The sequence below is a fragment of the Saccopteryx bilineata genome, chromosome 12, assembly GCF_036850765.1.
Source record: "Saccopteryx bilineata isolate mSacBil1 chromosome 12, mSacBil1_pri_phased_curated, whole genome shotgun sequence".
Taxonomy (NCBI): domain Eukaryota; kingdom Metazoa; phylum Chordata; class Mammalia; order Chiroptera; family Emballonuridae; genus Saccopteryx; species Saccopteryx bilineata.
In genome coordinates, this window is record NC_089501.1 from 14,252,220 (window position 1) to 14,273,848 (window position 21,629).

Below are 21,629 nucleotides of genomic sequence, written 5' to 3' on the forward strand. Positions count from 1 at the left end.
TTAATGTAGTCATTACTATTCTTTTTCTTATCTCATACTCTCAAAATATCCAAAATTTTCCATCCAGATAATTTCTTCCTAATAGAACTCTTAACTCCTGGATTCCACTCTGTGGCACCAAAATAAAAGTAATTTTTTATTCGGTTTCCTATTATTCCACTTTGCAAGACCTTAATCTTCTGTCTATATAATCCTTGAAAAATATACAAGAGCTATACTGTTGTTTTCTTTCTAAACATGAACTAGTATTTTTTTAACCCTCTTATGGATAATACTGGCAATTACTGGCAAGACATCTTATTTTGCATATGAAGAAACTGAGGCCCAAAAAGATTGAGTTGCCCCAATGGGATCAAAACTAAAATCTCCTGACAGCCTGTCATTCTGAGAGTAATAGGAAAAATGATAGGGAAACAGTCCATGTGAATGCACATTACCAAATCTCACAAATACACACAGATCTAAGAAAGAGCCCCACACATGCAAACACAACATACTTCACATGTGCTGCGTGCACACATGCACAGAACACACACACACACACACACACACACACAAGAATTCATATGCATAAACAGACATGAAGATACACAGAAATGGCCCTGGCCAGTGACTCAGTGAACAGAGCATTTGCCTTAGTCAGGCATATGGATGTCCTGGGTTCAATTACCAGTCAGGTCACACAGAAGTAACCATCTGCTTTTCCTCCCTCCCTCTCCCCCTACCACAGTCAGTGACTTGATTGGTTCAAGTGCAGCCCCAGGTGCCAAGGATAGCTCCATCCAGGTGCAGCAGCCTCAGGTGCTAAAAATAGCTCAGTACTCAAGCATCAGCCCAAGATGGGGATGCCAGGTGGATCCCAGTACGGACGCGTGTGGGAGTCTGCCTCACTACCTCTCCTCCTCTCTCTCTCTCTCTCTCTCTCTCTCTCTCACACACACACACACACACACACACAAAGATACACAGACACACACAAAGATACACAGACACACATGTACATAAAAGCACACATTCCCCCAATTTGTTTAAGAATTACAAAGAAAATAGTTCATTCCATATAGTTTAACTATAAGAGCCATAGCACAGAAAGCTGTTGATAAAGATGTAAATATTATTTCATATCTACCTGTAAATGTTTCCACACCTTTTTTGGGGGAGGAACAACTGTGTGTCAAATCTCTGTCCATCACCATTTAACCCCGATACCCTTCTCCACTCCTCACACCCAGCAATCAACACACTCTTGTCCGTGTCCATGAGTTGTTGTTTTTGTCCTTTTTTGCTCAATCCCTCCAAACCGCTCAGCCAGCACTCCCCACACCAACTGTCAGCCTGCTCTCAACTAGGAATCTGTCTCTATTTTGTTTGCTAGTTAATTTTGTTCATTAGATTCCACACAGGAGTGAAATCGTATGGTACTTGTCTTTCTCTGACTGGTTTATTTTACTTAGCATAATGATCTCCAGGTCCATCCATGCTATCATGAAAGGTATATTTCCTTCTTGTTTATGGCCAAGTGATATTCTATTATGTAAATATACCATAGCTTTTTTATCCACCTGTCTCCTGATAGGCATTTTGCTTCCTCCAAATCTTTGCTATTGTAAATAATGTAGCAATGAACAAAGGGGTGCATATGTTCATTCAAATTAGTGTTTTGGGTTTCTTTGGATGAATTCCCAGAAATAAAATCACTGGGTCAAAAGGCAGTTCCATTTTTAATTTTCTGAGGTAACTCTATACTGCTTTCCACAGTAGCTGTACCAATCTGTATTTCCAAAAACAGTGCACAAGGGTTCCCTTTTCTCCACACCTCTGCAAACACTTGTTAATTTATTGATGATAGCCATTCTGACAAGTCTGAGGTGATATCTCAAATTTGCATTTCTCTGATGATTAGTGATGCTGGGCATCTTTTCATCTATTGGCCATCTGTACGTCCTCTTTGGAGAAGTGTCTATTCAGGTCCTCCTTTGCCCATTTTTAAACTGGATTGTTTTTTCGTGTTAAGTTCTATAAATTCTTTATAAACTTTACATATTAACACCTTATCAGATGTATTGGCGAACATGTCTGCCTATTCAGTGGGTTATTTTCATTCTGTTGATGGTTTCCTTTGCTGAGCAAAACCTTTTTTTTTGTTTCCCTTGCCTGATACATCAGAAAAATATACAGATAAAATAAATGTCTGAGATTTTACTACCTACATTTTCTTCTAGAATTTTTATGGTCTTGATCTAATTTTGAAGTCTTTAATAGGTTTTGAGTTTATTCTTGTATATGGTGTAAGAAGGTGGTCTATTTCATTTTTTTTTTTTTTGCACATATCTGTCCAGTGTTCCCAACACCATTTATTGAATAAACTATCTTTATACTACTGTATGTTTTGGCCTCCTTTGTCAAATATTAATAACTATAAAAGCATGAGTTTATTTCTGGGCTCTCTGTTCTGTTCCACTGCTCTGTTTTTAGGACAGTGCCATGCTGTTTTGATTGCTATTGCCTTATATATAGTATGATAACAGGTAGTGTGATTCTTTCTCAACATTGCTCTTCCTACTTGGCAGTTTTTGTGGTTCTATATAACTTTCTGGAATATCTGTTCTAGTTGTGTGAAATACACCACTGGTATCTTGATAGGAATTGAGCTGAATCTATAGGTTGCTTTGGGTAGTATGGACACTTTAATGATGTTCATTCTTCCTATCCATGAACACAGTCCATGCTTCTACTTATTTGTGTCTTCATTAACTTATTTCTTTAGTGTCTTATAATTTTCCAAGTACAGGTTTTTAATATCTTTGGTTAAATTTATTTCTAGGCAGTTTATTCTTTTTGAAGCAATTGTGAAAGGGATTGTTTTCTTAGTTTCCCTTTCAGATAGTTCATTATTGGTTTATAAATATGCAACTGATTTCTAAACATTTATTTTGTATACAGCTACTTTACTGAATTCTTTTATGACTTCTAGTAGTTTTTTGGTGAAATCTTTAGGGTTCTCTATAAACAGTATCATCTCATCAGCCAAGAACAGTTTTACTTCTTCTTTCCCAATTTGGATTCTTTTTATTTCTTCTTCTTATCTGATTGCTGTGGCTAGGATTTCCAGTAATGTGTTGAATAAGAGTGGTGAAAGTGGACATCCCTTTCTTGTTCCTGATCTTAAGGGAAATACTTGTAGTTTTTGCCCATTAAATATGATGTTGGCTGTGGGTTTGTTCCATCTTTTGTTTTAAAGTATGTGTATAAAGGGTAATCAAAAGAAACAATTGTACTTTTATATGTCTATATGTTTTTTATGTTTGAAATACCATTTTGGATGAAAAGTATAGCAATTTAAATCTCTAGCAATTATACCATTTCTAAAATTTATTATATATACCTACCAACTTCCTAAAAGGCTTTAAAACTCATAAGGTAAATACAAGTAAAAAATAAAAATCTGATAGAGATGATAGGATATCACTACAAACAAATACTAATTTATTACAGTTTATTAATGAGTATTAAATTTAATACTGAGTGTCCTAATAGGAAAACCTTTATAGATTATATAATTCTCTTTTTCTCATTAAAAAAAAAGCAATGTCATTTTACCTGGTGAGACTGGCTTTTTTTTTTCCTGGAACTAAACTTTTAAAAGGGGGTATCATAAAGATTTTTTTTTAATGTTTATTTTATTGATTTTAGAGAGAGAGGACAGGGGAGTGGAAGACTGGAACACCAATCTGTTCCCATACATGCCCTGGCCAGGGATAGATCTGTCAACCTCTGTGCTTCGGGACGATGCTCTAACCAACTGAGCATCCGGTAAGGGCACACAGAGATTCTCATATAAGTGATCCTAAACTACTTGACACTCAGCAAAGACATAACCATTCTTCACAGGGCCTTTTTTCTTATGACAAAAGTCAAGGGGAAAATGCAACTAATGAAAGCATTTTGATCCCTTTCTTTTTTCTACTCCTTCAAAATAGCAGAACAAAGTCTTAGAGTTCATTTAATTTAACTCAGTTCTTTTCTAAAGAATATTCCTCTATTTTCTCTTTTCTCCCTCTGTCTGAGGTGGTTAATGTTGCTCCTACTATTCAAGATTATAGAATGTCATTGAGTTCTATTCTAAAACAAAGACTATGGCCAAACAGAAAATACATTCAAAGGTCAAATATGAAAACCCTTGCTGTCCCTCAAGATAGGAAATAAATTCCTTTTTATTACAAGTCAGCTCTTGAAACAATCTACTCATTTGCTTTATGAAAGTTCTGTGAGAAAACTCCACCTACTTACTTAAATTTCCTCTACCCAAGCATAACAATCACTAACTTCATCTGTCATTATTTCTCCCCAAACTGTTCTGCAGTTCAAGACAAGCAAATATATTTTTACTTTCAGTCTCCAATAGCATCACATATTCATTCAACGAGAATTTATTAAGCATTAAATATATACCAAGGATGCCTGACCTGTGGTGGCGCAACAGATAAAGCATTGACCTGGAATGCTAAGGTTGCCATTTCAAATCCCCAGGCTTGCCTGGTCAAGGCACATATGAGAAGCAACTGCTTCTCCCCCTTCCCTTCTGTCTCTCTTTCTCTCCTCTCTCTAAAATCAATAAATAAAATCTTTCAAAAAATGTATACGGTAAGCACTGGGCTGGGTTCCGGGGATACAATGGTAGACAAAACAAATGTGGATCCTGCCCTGCAAAGTTCGGGGTGGCCTTGTGCAGGAGGCAGCTTATAAAGATAACAACTGGCATATATAATAGCAGCATTACATGAGCCACACACTGTTTTGAACATATTTATATTTCAATTGCCTTAGTCCTCACAATACTCCTGAGACATAATTTTTGTATAGAGAAGGAAACAGAAGCTTGGAGAGGTTAGCTAACTTGTCCAAGGTCATTACAAAGCCTGAGATACATATAATTACCAACTGTAATGAGCCATATGAAAGAAACTAAAAGAAGAGAACCACTGTGGTGGGAGTGTATGGTTATCTATCTGAGAAGTGTCTGGTTATTATAAGAGCAGTTCTCATCGGTCTGTGGGATCTTTTCAGAAGATCAAAAAAGTCAAAACTGTTCTCAGCATAATAAAACATTAGTTGCCTTTTTCACTGTGTTGACATTTGTACTGAAGATGCAAAAGCAACAATAAGTAACATGCTGCCATTTTAGTACAAATCAGTGCAGTGGTACCAGACTGTACCAGCAGTCACTACACTCTTTACTATGCACTCACAATTTTTTTAAAAAGCTCATTTAACAATGTCCTTGATGGCTTGACCAGGCGGTGGTGCAGTGGACAGTGCGTTGAACTGGGATGCCGAGGACCCAGGTTCGAGACCCCGAGGTCGCCATCTTGAGCGCGGGCTCATCTGGTTTGAGCAAAAGCTCACCAGCTTGGACCCAAGGTCGCTGGCTCGAGCAAGGGGTTACTCCGTCTGCTGAAGGCCCACGGTTAGGGCACATATGAGAAAGCAATCAATGAACAACTAAGGTGTCACAACGCGCAACGAAAAACTAATGATTGATGCTTCTTATCTCTCCTTTCCTGTCTGTCTGTCCCTGTCTATCCCTCTCTGTCCCTGTCTGACTCTCTCTCTGTCTCTGAAAAAGAAAAAGGAAAAAAAAAAAAAGAATGTCCTTGATGAAACAGTAAAAATTATTGATTTTTAAAAATCTTGACCCTTGAGTACATGTCTTTTTAATATCTGGTGTGAGGAAATGGGAAGTATGCACAAAGTATATCTACTGCTTATCAAACTACGTTATTTCAAGGAAACAATACCATTGCTTGAGTTGCAAGTTGAACATTTTTTTGTGTGTGTAACACTATTTTTATTTAAAAGAAGAACAATGGTTCTTAAGATTAATACACTTGGCAGACACATTCTTGAGAATAAATAGTTATTTCAAGGAAAACAACTGATAACATTTGTTGCCAATGACAAAATAAGTTGTGCTTTCAAGGGAGAAGTACAATTTTCTTAAGCCTGAGTTCATCTCCAACACTTAAAGATTTTCCTGATGAGAAAAATACTAACAAATTTATTTTCTGACACTGCATAATGAAATGTGTTAACATTTGGAAGATCTGCATAACTCAGTAAACCAATACTTTCAAAATGACCACTGTATGCTGCTAAAATCATGTCTGGGTAAAAGATCCATTCAAAGACTGAATAGATAAATCAATGTATTTTGATTCAATAGTGCAGGAGTCCCCAAACTATGGCCCGCGGGACGCATGCAGCCCCCTGAGGCCATTTATCCGGCCCCCGCCACACTTCTGGAAGGGGCATCTCTTTTATTGGTGGTCCATGAGAGGAGCACAGGATGCAGATGCATCCTGGAGTACTGTATGTGGCGGTGCTGCAAAGCGCGGTGTCGCTCACATTCATTACTACTTCCAGTGACGCGGGACGCACGCATCACAGCTCCAGAAGCGCGTCATATTACTTGTTATGGCTAGCAGTGACAGATATGGAAGCGACATTGACCATCTCATTAGCCAAAAGCAGGCTCATAGTTCCCATTAAAATACTAGTCAGTTTGTTGATTTAAATTTACTTGTTCTTTATTTTAAATATTGTATTTGTTCCCGTTTTGTTTTTTACTTTAAAATAAGATATGTGCAGTGTGCATAGGGATTTGTTCATAGTTTTTTTTTATAGTCCGGCCCTCCAACGGTCTGAGGGACAGTGAACTGGCTCCCTGTGTAAAAAGTTTGGGGACCCCTGCAATAGTGTATAGAAAGTTCAAGGGTAGAGTTTCAGACCCCAAACTGTAACTAACCTTAAGAAACTACCTTACTATCAAAGAAGAAAATCTATAATTATCTGAAAAAGATATTAATGTATTCCTTTCTTATCCAACTACAAACTTTTGTGAGGACAAATTTTCTCCCCATATTATACCAAAGTCACACATCACAACTGTTAGAAATACAGAAGCAGATGTGAGAATTAAGCCAGCTGTCTCCTATTGAGCCAGATATTTTTGGAAAATTTGAAAATGTAAAAACAATGCTACTATTTCTAACTAATATTTTTGACTATGCACTTATTTTCTTCATTAAAAATGATATTTTTATTTATATGTAATGGCTTATTGTTGCTATTGTTACAATATAATATATATTTAAAGTTTTCTCAGTTTTAATATCTAACACAGTATATTCCAGTAGTTACAGACCACATTAAAAAATAACCACAATAAAAATGCTATTTTAGGAACTAGTAAATTTGTAGGGTGTAAAGGGTCCTGAAACCAAAAAGTTTGAGAACTGTTGTCTAAGAGATTCTGAAAGAAGGTCCATGTGACTAGACCATATAGAATAAGAGGAAAGCAGTGATGTTGTGAGTTGGAAACCCTGGGCTTACCCAGTCAAGGTACATATGACAAGCAATCCATCACTGAACAACAAGCCTGACCAGGTGGTGGCGCAATGGATAGAGCACCGACATAGGATGCTGAGTACCCAGGTTTGAAACCCAGAGGTTGCCAGCATGAGTGTAGGCTCATCTGGATTGAGCATGGGATCCTCCCATGGTCACTGGCTTGAGCACAAGGTCACTGGCTTGGCTGGAGCCTTCCACCCCCACCCTCATCAAAGCAATCAATGAACAACTAAGGTGGTGCAACTACAAGTTGATGCTTCTCATTTTCCTTTCCGTCTGTCCCTGTCTGTCCATCTCTCTCTCATTAAAAAAATAAAATATTAAGTGAAGCATCTATAAGTTGGTACTTCTCATTCCCCATCTCTCTCTCTCTCTCTCACTCTGTAAAATCAATAAATAACAATTTTTTTTAAAAAAAAAGAGGAAAAAATAGGAAGATATGTCATTGGAGATTCATCCTACAGATCATGTCAGCCATAATAAGGAATTTGAATTTTATTCAAAGTACAATTAAAAAATTTTAAACAGACTGACATGATCAAATTTATGTTTTTAAAAAGGCAGCTGTGCCTGACTGGTGGTGGAACAGTGGATAGAGCGTCAACATGGGGCACTGAGGTCCCAGGTTCAAAACCCCAAGGTCGCTGGCTTGAGCGCAAGTTCATACAGCTTGAGTGTGGCGTCACTGGCTTGAGCGTGGGATCACAGACATGATCCCACGGTCACTGGCTTAAGCCCAAAGGTTGCTGGCTTGAGCCCAAGGTCACAGGCTTGAGCAAGGGGTCACTGACTTGGCTGCCGCCCCCCGGGGCCAAGGCACATATGAGAAGCAATCAATCAACAACTAAAGTGCTGAATTACGAGTTGATACTTCTCATCTCTCTCCCCCCATCTCTCTCTTTCTCCTCCTAGCTACAAAATAAAAAATTAAATTAAAAAAGCAGCTGTACATAAGAGCCAGCATGAATGAACTAGGGATGGCAGATCTAATATGCAGAAATAGTGATAAATCTGTGATGTATTTTAAAGTACTTTGGTCCTGGCTGGATAGCTCAGTTGGTTGCAGCATTGGTCCAATAGGTAAAGGTGGCCAATTTGATCCCCATTAAGGGCACATACAGAAGTAGATCAATGTTTCTGTCTTTCTCTTTCCTTCTCTCTTTGAAATCAATCAATAAAAAATAATTTAAAAAAAATAAAGTACTTTGATATTAACCTCAAAATGAAGTTCCAAACAATATAAAATGTTTTTGTTTCCATTTTAATATTTAATGTTTCCTGTTTCCATTTTAATGATCAAACTGAAGGTGGGGGTGAGAAGAATCAACCTACCCAATATTTTAGAAATGTCACAAGTACACTAAATCCATACTTGATGTTCTTATATAATGTTTAACATTATTTTTAGCCAGTTTCAAATTTTTCTTAAAATGGAATACCATGAAATATTAACTCACAAATCTTATCCTTATAAGTTACATACCAAGGGAATAAATGAACCTGAAGATTCAGTCATTCAATAGTATAGCAGGCACTGTGTTAGACACTATAGATAGAGTCAACAAGATAAGACACTCTCTCAGCTCTCATGGAACTTGTATTACAAAATGATTATTGGTGATCTTTGAGGATTCAAGGCAGAACACTAGAAGTGTTTCAAATAATTTAATTCATTCAGATAAACACATATTGAGCATATACTGTATGCCAGGATCTAGAGACAAAAAGATATGACTAAGACAGGGATTCTGCCCTAAGACTTTCACTATCTAGTAGACAGAACTTTAAAAAATGTACTTCTGATTACGATGTTGAATGTTGTAAGCACTATTATAGAGACATGTGTGATGCACAAATTCAACAATAAATGGAGTCAGTCACAAAGGAGAAAATGTTTACCCGCATGTTGAATGGGAATCAGCTAATGTGAGTAGGGAAAAGGAAAGGTCTGAGATAGGAATCCCCTAGCAGGTGACAAAGGGATATAAGTAGGTCAGAAAGGTTGGTGTTTAATGTGTGAGTTTCAAATTTTTAATTTTAAAAAAGAGGTTAAACATCATTTCTGTAACCTACATATAAATCAACCTGATATCCATACTCAAAGAAATTACTCACTACTCAATATGGTTTAGAAGCACTTTGGAGGAAAAAGCAAACAACTCCTAGAAACCAAAATGGGTTCATAAAGAGATATTGTTACCCCCTAAAATCATCTTCACAAAGTACATAACAGTTCTGGTAAGTTCACCTAAACATAGTCCTGATCCTCAAAGAGCTTACTTTCCACTGCTAGAGAGCTGTGGTAACGACAAGTACTGTACGCACGATGTAACAAATCTAACAGTCCAAGTGAGTTCAAGGTGTTATGACAGCCTCTTCTGATAGAGAGCAGAGAGGAGTGGGGTGAGGAAAGCCTTCACTGAGACGGTGATGTAAGTGGTATCCTGAAAGTGGGTGTTGGTTACTGTAAATAAAGGGGACAGGGAAGGCATTATAGACAAAAGCCTATGTCAAAGTAGAGATGCCACAAAGAGGAAGGCCTATTTATACCAGGACTGCCAATACACCAGTTTGAGGCAAATGTAGCTAAGAAGGTGTGAAAAAACTAAAGACAGACAGACTGGGCACTGGTCACCATGCTAGAGTTTGAATTTTAGCCAACAAGAAATAGGGAGGTATAAAAAGAAGATGACAATATCAGAGTTGCCTTTTTTGACATGAATCATTAAAATGAAACATTTTAGAATGATTTTGACAACTAGAAGATGGTTTGAAGGGGGTAAGAAGCAATTAGGAGACTGTTAGGAATACACAAGAAAGGAAAGGGACCTGCACAATCTCCTAAATTCAACTCATTATCTTTCCTGCCAGACTTGATCCTCCTGGTGAATGGTACGTAAAGAGAATTTTAAAAGTCTCTTAGGGCTGTCATAACAAAACCCCACAAACTGGTGGCTTAAAAGAACAAATATTTATTCTCTCACAGTTCAGGATGCCAGGAACCCAAAATCAAGATGCTGGCTGGGCTGGTTCCTTCTGAAGACCCTGAACAAGAAACTGTCCTATGTCCATCTCTCAGCTTCTGGCAACTGCCAGCAACCACTGGCATTTCTTGGCTTGTAGACCTGTCACTACAAACTCTGATTCCATCATCACATAGCCTTCTTCTCTGTGTGTCTGTATGTCCTCTGAGTTTCTTTGATCAGGACACTTTCTTTGAATTTAGGGCCCACTCTAATCTGCTAGGATTTTATCTCTATCCTTACATTAATTACATTTGCAAAGACCCTATTTCCAAATGAGGACACATTCTGAGGTTCTAGGTGGACATAAATTTGGAGAGACAATACTGAACCCATTACAGGCATCAACCAATGCACTTCCCAAACAGATATATGGTGTCATCCCTAACCCTCCTCTTCCTCATCCTCTGCAACTACATTATCAAATCCTGTTTCGACTTCTTTTGTTTTTGAAGATTTTATTTATTCAATTTTCAGAGAGGAGAGAGAGAGAGAGAAGGGGGGGAAGAACAGAAAGCATCAACTCCCACATGTGCCTTGACCAGGCAAGCCCAGGGTTTCGAACCAGCAACCTCAGTGTTCCAGGCTGACGCTTTATCCCATTGCACCACCACAGGTCAGGCCTGTTTCTACTTCTTTAACTGAAGATTATCTCCTGCCTAACCAGGTGGAGGCGCAGTGGATAGAGCGTTGGACTGGGATCAGGAGGACCCAGGTTCGAGACCCCGAGGTCACCAGCTTGAGCGCGGGCTCATCTGGTTTGAGCAAAGCCCACCAGCTTGGACCCAAGGTCACTGGCTCAGCAAGGTGTTACTCGGTCTGCTGAAGGCCCACAGTCAAGGCACATATGAGAAAGCAATCAATGAACAACTAAGCTTTGCAACGAAAAACTGATGATTGATTCTTCTCATCTCTCTCCATTCCTGTCTGTCTGTCCCTCTCTCTGACTCTGTCTCTGTAAAAAAATAAATAAAAGATTATCTCCTTTTCTTCATCTCTATTACTACTTTCATTTCAGTAACAATCTTGTCTATATAAGGTGAACAATCATCCCCCTTTAGGGAGGACAGTCCTTCTTTTGTAAGTTTCATCCTCCTTCAAAAAGTGTCCTCCTACATGTCCTCCTTTTCAATATTGGAAGACCAATCTGTAAACGTATTCAATCGATGCAGAGTTGATCCATTTCGTGTGATGTGATATAGATGTATTTGACATGATGATTCGTAAGGATCAGTACAGTGCAGCAAGACGTGATTATAAGTACTCATAATATTATCTAAATGAGTACTTTTTTCTTACAATTATTAAAAATTAACAGGCATGTAAGCATAATTACAATATAAAATATTACAAATGTTTTTATTATGCATTTTTCATATTATAGTATATATATTATTGTTGCAATGAATAAAATGTTTCTTTTCTTTACGATATTGTTTTCTTCCATTTATTTTTGTCCTCCTTTTCATTGTAAAAAAGTTGGTCACCTTACTATACAGCAAATGCCTTGCTACAGCACTGCATGAACTCAATCAATTATTACTGTCATTACTCTGCCTATTACTAAACAAGAATTGCTGAAGAAAGTCACACAACAAGGCAGACTGGTTGTACCATGAATCTATGATAATTAATTCCAAATAAGTCAACAATATTGCCTGGCAGTCCTACCTCTCTGGCCAACTGGCTCTGCCACTCTGCTATAACTATTTCAAATCTTTCTCACTCCCCTACAGTTCTTACTTTCACCCACTTTCAGCAGTTGTCCCGGTTCCTACTTTACAGAGAATAAAGAAACCATCATAGAAAACCTCCCTGAACCTCCCATCTTCTGCTCTCATCATCTCTCCTTTTGCTCTAAGTAGTAATAGCTGTCCTTTCAACATTAGGCCATTCTCTCTACATGCATTTTGGATCTCTTCTTCATTCAGAAACTGACCAATTATCCATCTCTTTCTCTAAGAATATTCAGCTTTCCCCTAGACTAGATGATTCCTACTGGCTTATAAATATGTTAAAGTTTACTTTTTCATTTAAAAACAAAATGAAAATAATACCTCCCTTGAACGCCACACTCTTCCTTCCAGCTACAGATCCAGCCACACTCACTAACTATTTCTACCTGCTTTTCTCACTACCTCCTTCTTCTCCCACCAGACATAAATAAATGTGTCTTTGGACAGACTGATTTCTTTAGTTCTGCAATCTCAAGCCCCTTACTTAATTCCTGTAAAATGGGAATAATACTATTAAACCTGCTCCACAGGGCTGTTGTGAGAATTAGATAAATCTATATACGTAAAAGACATAGGACTGTAACTAAGGAAGGACATGATACTCTCGTGTTTACCCTACTAAGTTTTCCAAAGAGCTTTGATCAAATTCCACGAAATAATTCATGCATGCAGTATGTCTGTGTGCAACAAGACATTGATCTGAAATTGTTAAAAATAATCAGGACTGTATTTGTCTGGTGATATGCAAATCCAGTTTATCAATTTGAAGGTAGACCTAAAAACTCAAAACATTAAAAGGTGGGCTAAAGTATTCTTATGACAGAATCTCTGACCTCAAGTCTTAGGTTAATGTATGAACAAGTAGGCTGATGTCATTAGTTCCTCCTCATATAGTAGAAGAGAATGAAGGGACCCACGGAGACCCACCCGTCGATCTACACCCCTTTTTCTACTCCAACTTCACCTCATTCCTTTCCTTCATACATATTTCCCGTCACATTTGAGGCCCAAGATGCCCAGTGGGCAGTTTTCTAGTCGTTACACTGATGTGTCAAATGGGATCTAATGACTAGGTTTGAACGCCACCCGCTCCAGCGCCCAAAGCTCACCTCTAGCTTGTGGTTGATTTGGGACACAGTTTGGACTTTGTGGCAAAGCTGCGCAAAGCAGGAGCTCAGGCTGGTCATCTTCTGTCGCCCCTCGTAAGTGATGTCCGCCTGGTCCGGATCGATCTCGCCCAGGAGGAGATCCACATCCACGAAAGCTTTGTCGAACTCCTTCTCCAGCACCTCCAGCCACCGGAACATGGACACCCCACCCGGGGAGACCCCCAGGGCGCAAGAGGCGCCCCCTGGTCCCCCTCCGGCTCCTGCCGGGCACGGGCCGCCCGCGGACATGGCGCCGTCTAGGGCCTCCCCGGTCTGCTGCTGAACCCGGCCGCCCACCCTGCGCGAGGGGAACTGCTGGGACTGCGGGGATCCCCGCGCCCGCACGCTGTGTCCGTCTCCTCCCTTCCCCTCGCGCGGCTAACGCCGGCAATGCAACCCCGGAAGGGCACGAGCAGCGAGGCTGAGGTAGCGACCGTGGCACACGGAAAAACCCACTGTCCCACCTCTCTTCCAGCCCAGGATGCGCATGCGTAGTAAGAACTTAGGTATACGCAGGCGGAGGGACGAAATGGGCGGGGCTAGAATGCGACCTTGGCCTATGAAAAGCTTCTGCCGGGGACCGGCCCATCAGCGGCCATATTGACAACTGGCAAACTTCAGCTTGAATGCCCGAGAAACAGAGGCGCACGGTGCAGGCTTCCCAATTGGAAAGGCCGGCGGAAGGGCAGGGTGTCCACGTCTCAGACAGGAGCTGCTTCCGCTCGTTTGACTTCACAGTGGGCGGGAACTGTTCTAAACTTGTCGGAGAAAGTGGTGGCGGAGACTTCCAGAGACGGGGAGAATGAGGAACGTCGGGGAGAGCATGCGCAAGGGCCACGTTTTACCTTGAACATCCTAGTTCCTGTTTAGGGTGCGGTGGGTGGGCATGCTGGCTCTTCTTGATATAACAGGGCTTAAATTCCGGGTGAAACTGCAAATTGAAGGGCAGCGGCTGATCAGGTTTTGCTGAATGGATATGAGACTTGTGATTAAGAGTGAGACAGTCTTGCGTTCAAGTCGTAAACCCTTTCACATATTAGCTTTGCCATTTGCGTTGTACTCTGTAAACTCGAAGCCTTAATTTCCAAACTTTGCTTCACCCAGTAGTAAGGTAAAATGCTTAGCTTCAGAGCTTGGCACTTGGTATTTCTTATTATTAAACCAGAGGTCATACATTTACAAAACACCTACTTTTAAAAGGTGTATTTATTTCAAAAATTGGACCAGTGTTCCCACATATGGCATTTCGGAATAACAAAATTATGACAATCCGTATATTCATAAATATTAAGGTGACCAACATTTTTAAAATGAAAAGAACAAAAATAAATTGAAGAAAACAATATTGTAAATTAAAAAAAACATTTTATTCATTGCAATGATACACTAAAATATGATAAATATATAACATTTAATATTTTATATTGTAATTATGCTTTCATGCCTATTAATTTTTAATAATAATTGTAAGATAAAAGTACTCATTTAGATACAAATACATCACATCACACACAATGGATCGGCTCTGCATCGATCGAATACGGACATTTACAGATCAGTCTTCCAATATCAAAAAGGAGGACACGTAGGAGGACACTTTTCGAGGGAGGATGGAACTTAGAAAAGAAAAACTGTCCTCCCTAAAGTTGGACGATTGGTCACCTTATAGCGCAGAGCCACGTTGAGGCATTGGGTACACTAAAATGAATGAGACATGATTCTCACTTAAGCAGAACTCACAGCCTAGTGAATCTAAGAGCTACAATTCGAATTTTAATTTTGCAATATCTTTGGGTGTGTTTAGCAACTGCTCTTTACCATCCCAAGAACTCACTTTCAACTTAAAATTTATATTTTAAGTTACCAATATAAATATAATAGGCATGAAAGCATAAGACTAGCACAGGCTTGGAAATCAAAGGAAAAGCCTGTCTGAACACTGTAGGCTGATAGGAACTGTCTCTCCTGAATTGCCTAGAGGAAATTTTTTCCTGGCTAACTACAGACTCTTCTATTTAATCACCACCAAAGATTGCACTGTGTTCCCCTTGCCAACGCAATGCCAATGAGGAATAAGAAATCATAGTTTTAGTTTGTTCTCTGAGTACTGCATGGCCTACTGGTTAGCATCAGGAAATAAAATCCATTGGCTTCAGCCAACTTAGCTAAGCAGAACTAACCATGAGATCCTTGCCTTGAGCCTTTATGCAAGTTTTAATACACAGAAATAATATAAGACTAAAATTTATATCTTTCTCCATTACCCTCCAACCCAACTTTATTTTCATCTTTAGCATTTGCAAGAACATCTTTATTACAGCTACCGATTACCCACCCACTTTATCCATAATTTAGTTAGCAGTTCATTTTCAGGAATTTGAAGTAAAAAATTTAAAGTGGGGTCATATCTAGAATCACAGCAATAATAGCTTTCAATTATAGAGTGCATACTATGTGTTAAGCATGTGCTATTTGCTTTACTTCTTTGACACCCACAAAAACCTGTGAGGTAACTATTATCACTTTTTTACAAATGAGTTACAGAGAGCGTAAGTATTTCGGTCAAGTCATACAGCTAAAAAATTGATTGAGGTGAGATTTCAATCTATGTATCTCTTTCTCCAGTCTTAGTGGTTAGCATGCATTATAGAAGGATGAAGGAAATCATTTCTTCTTGTTTAAGTTACCAATATAAATACATTAACAATCCAGTCAAAAGCTTTTTCAAAAAAAATTATTTCTTCCCAGTTATAGCCATATACAGATCTATTAATATATAAGAAATAATATAAAAGAGTAATTGTAATGCTCATTTTTTATTATTTATCACTCTCTTCAGTTATATGGACTACACTTGAAAATAAATTTCATTTCTTTCAAAAAATATATTCAACTAGCTGCTATAATGTGGGTATGATTGAAATGCATTTGTAGTGTTTATTCTCCAATGCTCCAATCTTGGTACATACCCTCGTCGCAGGATTTTAGAACCCAGACCCATTTCTGTTTACAGTCTTTACTTCTTTAAGTCACACCCTTTGTGTCTCAGAATGCTTTCATCTCATATTGTCCCTTCTCATTACCATGCAGTGTAGCAGCTGCCACATCCCTATGTGCTTGCTATCTTAGTGCTGCATGGCTATTTCAAGTACTCATATGGTGCTCTCTATGTGGACATTATGTTTTCCTAAATTGATTAGGGTTTTGCATTTCTGCAAGTCACAATCTAACATGGAAGTGAAAAGTAAGGATTAATGTTTAAGTGCTGCCATCTGTTGGCAATGTGCTCTATCTACATTTATTGCTTTATCTTGACCTGGAATTTGGATGTGTTATCTCAGTACTTATGGGATTTATTTTGCAAGAAACAATAAAATCTTGATATTTATATTTGTAATTATATTAGCAGAAACTTCCAATAACTGTTTCATGAATTATGCTAATGTGATTAAATATTTCTAATATAACTTAAATGTGACGGTCTTATTTTAAGATTTTATACTTTGAGAATTTTACAAAGTATTACTAAGAATAAATAGGGTGGGGACTGAAGAAACTGAGAAGAAGGGATGATGCTAAGGATTTCTTTGGTAGATACTGATACTTGGCTGTAAAGTTAGAGTTCAGATATTTATGAGAACATCATTGATTGCAAAGGCACTTTAGTGAATAGACATAGAAGGTCTACCTTGGACTAGAAAGGAGATCTACCATATTGAACGCTTACTGTGTGCCAGGTCCTACACTAAGCTTCACATGTATCATGTGTTCTTCAACATCCCTAGCAGGAAAAGGAAAAGTTATTAAGTCAATGCTGTTGATTGCGATAAACAGTTATAGGATGAATAAGGAAAGCCAAGGAAAACTCACTACCTTTTTACTTGAGCTGTGTGGGGAAATTCCTGGAATATGTCATATTTATGTGTATTATTTATGTTATATTCATTAACATAGCAACTATTCATTTAGCAAGCAGAGCTCATAGGCTAGTAAGTCAAACCCTCAGAGCTACGGCTTTAATTTGAATTTTGCAGCACCATTTGGGAGTGTTTAGCAACTGCTCTTTACCATCGTGCCTATTCACTTTCAAAATTTATTCTAATTTGAAATTTTGTGACAGACATGATAATGAAGTAAGTTTGGGCATTCCAAAGTGGTTTATTAGCCTCATTCTCCTGATCATTTCTTTTATATACATCTATGGAACAACTGTTTGCTCTCTTGTTTCTAAAATTTGAGGATTTGGGTGCAGTGATTTAGGATTAGCTCAGATACCTCTTCCAGGAAGCCTTTCTTTTTTCTCTTCATATGAAGCTATGGACTCCATCCCCCATTCAGTCCTGCAAATACCTGCTATATCATTTATCATATATATTCAGGGAGCCCCTTAGTCTGTGAGATCCTTAGCAGCAATAGCTGTATGTTATTTCTCTTTGAAGCCCAGGTCTTAACACAGGACCTGGAATATAGTTGGAATGCTAAAAATATTTGTGTGATCAGTTGAATAATTAAGATAACACAATAGTGTACCTAGGGAATTCTTTTTAAAATGTCACTTTTTAAGACATACTTTGATACCTGCTAGAAAGCAAAGGTAAACATTTTATACTGGCTCAGGGGTTAGGAATATCTATAAGACATGTTAAATATATTCTATAAGATACATATTTTGTTTAATTCAAGAACTATTTTTCCCAGCCTGAAAAATTTAACAATTATCAATTTGATTGACTAGTAAGTCCAGCATAATTTAGGCTCTGAGAATTATTTTACCTATTCCACAATTAAAATACAGATGATAATACCTTTTTGTTTGGTGTACCCAAAACTAAAAACAAAACATAACAAAAATTTTTTTTTAATTTTTACTACTATATTTTTATTTACTTACCCTCTCAAAGACTGACTTTTCCACTGTTACCTGATCTACATTCTTCATTTACCCTTTCCCACAGCTCCAGGTATGGGTCAGCATTATCTAAAACCACCCTTTATCAACAATGGTATCAGAGTTTACTAATATTGATTCTTCTTCTTTCATCCACTGTCGAGTCAATGAGTGTTTCTCAGATTGTCAGACTTTACAGATCAAATGTAGACTCCCCCTTATCAGCCTCAGCCATTTATATTTCTTCTAAATTAGTTCTATAAGGGGCTCAAAACAATTGCATTTTGAACATCTTTAACATTTATCTTTGCATTTATATAAAAGTGTATGAATACTTTAAATGATCTCATTAGAAATTTCATAGTCTTCTAAATGAACAAGTCAGACAAATATAATGAAACAGTTACACAAAAAGCCATGTCAAAACAGTTGTTGGAAATAGAATTTGTTTGGTCCCTAGTTGATTATAAATAACTCAAAACCCATTTGGCTTGTATGGTGATGGTGATCAAAAGGAGTAGGAGTGAAAAGATTTCTATAGCGCACATTTGTGACTATAAATGGAGAACAGTTCATATGTAAATCCCCTTCCCCTGTTTAAGGAATTCCCTACCATATGTGACTTGAATATTGGAAATAGAGGCCTCCTCCCATATGAACTGAAAATATCAGATCATCACTTTCCCAGCTCTAGTGCAAAGGCTTATGGCCTAGGCTCTCCTAAACAAAATCACCCACCTGAAATTTTTAATGTAGAAACAGTGAGGCAAGGCTTTGGAGAGTTTTTCTTGGTAGGCAGTAAAGATGGGAGCAGGAATAGCAGCATCCTTTTGTAGTAGCAGCAGTGCCAACAATGGTATCCAATTTCCCATTCAGTGGTGGAGGTCAGGACATCCATGTTCTGTGATGACTATAGATGGAAGTGTAATTTTGTCTGTGGTTCTGACTATATAGCCTTACTTTATTCTTGTCCATCTCCAAATTTGGCTCTCCAGGCCTTCCTACATCCTGTGTGCTGCCTAATTATCTTTCAGTAAATTCCTTTCCTGCTTAAATCAGCCAGAATTTGTTTGTGTTGCTTGTAACTAATCATCCGAGTTTGATACCGCTGTCATTACTGAGACTCTCTTTTTTTTGCCCATGGACTTGATATGCCTTAGTTCATTTTGTCTCTACCTTTCTGTAAAATGGAAAGTATTTCACCCATTTTTACTTTATTCTATAAAAGAAAAAGTTGAGGTATAAAGAGGATAAGTAGTAGGAAATTTTATTTTTTGTTTTACTTTCAACTTATGCTCTTTTTTGCAACATTCTCCAGAAGCAAACAAGTTAAAAAGAATCATATTCACAATTATTTTGTTCTTTAAATTAAAAAAATTTTTATCTCAGGAAGAGATTTTCATAAGTTAAAGTCCTCTGTTTAGCTCTTGGTTGATCAGTTCCATGATAGCAATCACAAGTCAATGTTTCTGTACCCCAGTCAGGGAGAATTTAGTTTAGTTTCTTCTCTGGAATTCATTTTCCTCTCTATAATGGAAACTTGCCCCTTGCTTTTAATAACACCAAAGTGCCAAAATCCATTGCATATAGGCACACATTTATTTATTGCATGGTTTCTTAACAATGGCACTATTGACATTGGACTGTATAGTTCTTTGTTGTGTGTGTGTGTGTGTGGGGGGGTGTCCTGTGCATTGTAGGCTGCTCAGTAGCATCCCTGGTCATTACCCCCTAGAAGCCAGTCCCACTGCCTACCTAACCACCCCCAACCTTTTATTGTCATCAATAATGTCTCCAGACATTGCCAAATTGACCCTGGTTGAGAACTAGTGGATTATAGGAATAAAAGTAAGAAAGCAAGTCAGAAAGGATTGTGGCTTGAGAATCTGAACAAAGACATAAGTCTAATTCAGTCCGAGTTCAAATGCAAGAGTAACACGAGAGAAATGGTGGTGTGAGAGATCCCCTTGGTCTCTCTCCCCTTGAAGTTACAATAATTTGAACAGCTATAACTCAACAAACACTATATCATGATCAAGTGGGGTTCATTCCAGGGGCACAAGGATGGTTCAACACATGCAAATCAGTTTATGTAACACCACATTAATAAAAAAAAAAGATGAAAATCATATGATCTTATCAATAGATACAGAAAAAGCATTAGATAAGATACAACATTCATTTATGATTAAAACACTCAATAAAATGAGTGTAGAAGGAAAGTAGTTTAACATAATAAAGGCCATATATGACAAACCCTCTGCCAATATCATACGCAATGGTAAAAAACTGAAAGCTTTTCTTCTAAAATTAGGAACAAGACAAGGATGCCCACTCTTACTATTCCTATTTAACATACTTCTGGAAATCTTAGCCAGAGCAATCAGGCAAAACAAAGAGAGAAAAGGTATTCAAATTGAGACGGAAGAAATAAAAATGTTACTTTTTTTGCAGATGACATAATTTATATATAGAAAACCCTAAAGCCTGACCAGGTGGTGGTGCAGTGGATAGAGCGTCGGACTGGGATGTGGAAGACCCAGGTTCGAGACCCCGAAGTCGCCAGCTTGAGCGCGGGCTCATCGGTTTTGAGCAAGGTTCACCAGCTTGGACCCAATGTCGCTGGCTCGAGCAAGGGGTCACTCCATCTGCTGTAGCCCCCCAGTCAAGGCACATATGAGAAATCAATCAATGAACAACTAAGGAACTACAACGAAGAATTGGTGTTTCTCATCTGTCTACCTTCCTGTGTGTCTGTCCCTATCTGTCCCTCTCTCTGACTCTGTCTCTGCCACAAAACAAACAAAAAATAACAATAATATAGAAAACCCTAAAGACTATATTAAAAAAACTATTAGAAACAATAACAGCCTGACATGTGGTGGCACAGTGGATAAAGCGTCGACCTGGAATGCTGATGCCGCCAGTTCAAAACCCTGGGCTTGCCTGGTCAAGGCACATATGGGAGTTGATGCTTCCAGCTCCTCCCCCCTTCTCTCTCTCTGTCTCTTTCTCCTCTCTCTCCCTCTCTCTCTGTCTCTCTCTCCTCTCTAAAAATGAATAAATTTAAAAAAAATTAAAAAAAAGAAACAATAACAAATACAGTAAAGTTGCATGATACAAAATCAATGTACAAAAATCTACTACTTTCCTACATATTAACAATGAAACTTCAATAAAGAAATGAAAAAAATTCCTTTTGAAATTGCAACCAAAAAATAAAATAAGTTGGTGTGTGGTCTGAAGAACAGATAGATCTTTTATTCTTCAAAACATTCTCAAACTTTTTATGGTCAAAATCATTTAGTTATAATGGTAAAATTGAGAAACAACCTAAAAATCCAACTTAGAAAATAATCAAATTTAGACAATACTCTTGATGGACTATCAAACATTTGAATTTATGTTTATAAAGACAATGAAG

General features: G+C 38.0%; 1 protein-coding gene across 3 annotated transcripts in view; it reads right to left on the bottom strand.

Moving 5' to 3' along the window:
• The window catches only part of GOPC (golgi associated PDZ and coiled-coil motif containing), a 38,455-nt gene extending 24,669 nt beyond the window's left edge, over positions 1 to 13,786 (bottom strand). For all 3 annotated transcript variants that reach the window (XM_066248016.1, XM_066248017.1, XM_066248015.1), the window contains exon 1: positions 13,279 to 13,786. In XM_066248016.1, coding sequence (XP_066104113.1) covers positions 13,279 to 13,566 — 288 coding nt within the window. In that variant the 5' untranslated portion in view covers positions 13,567 to 13,786. The remainder of the gene's footprint in view (positions 1 to 13,278) is intronic.
• Positions 13,787 to 21,629: the final 7,843 nt, after the last annotated feature.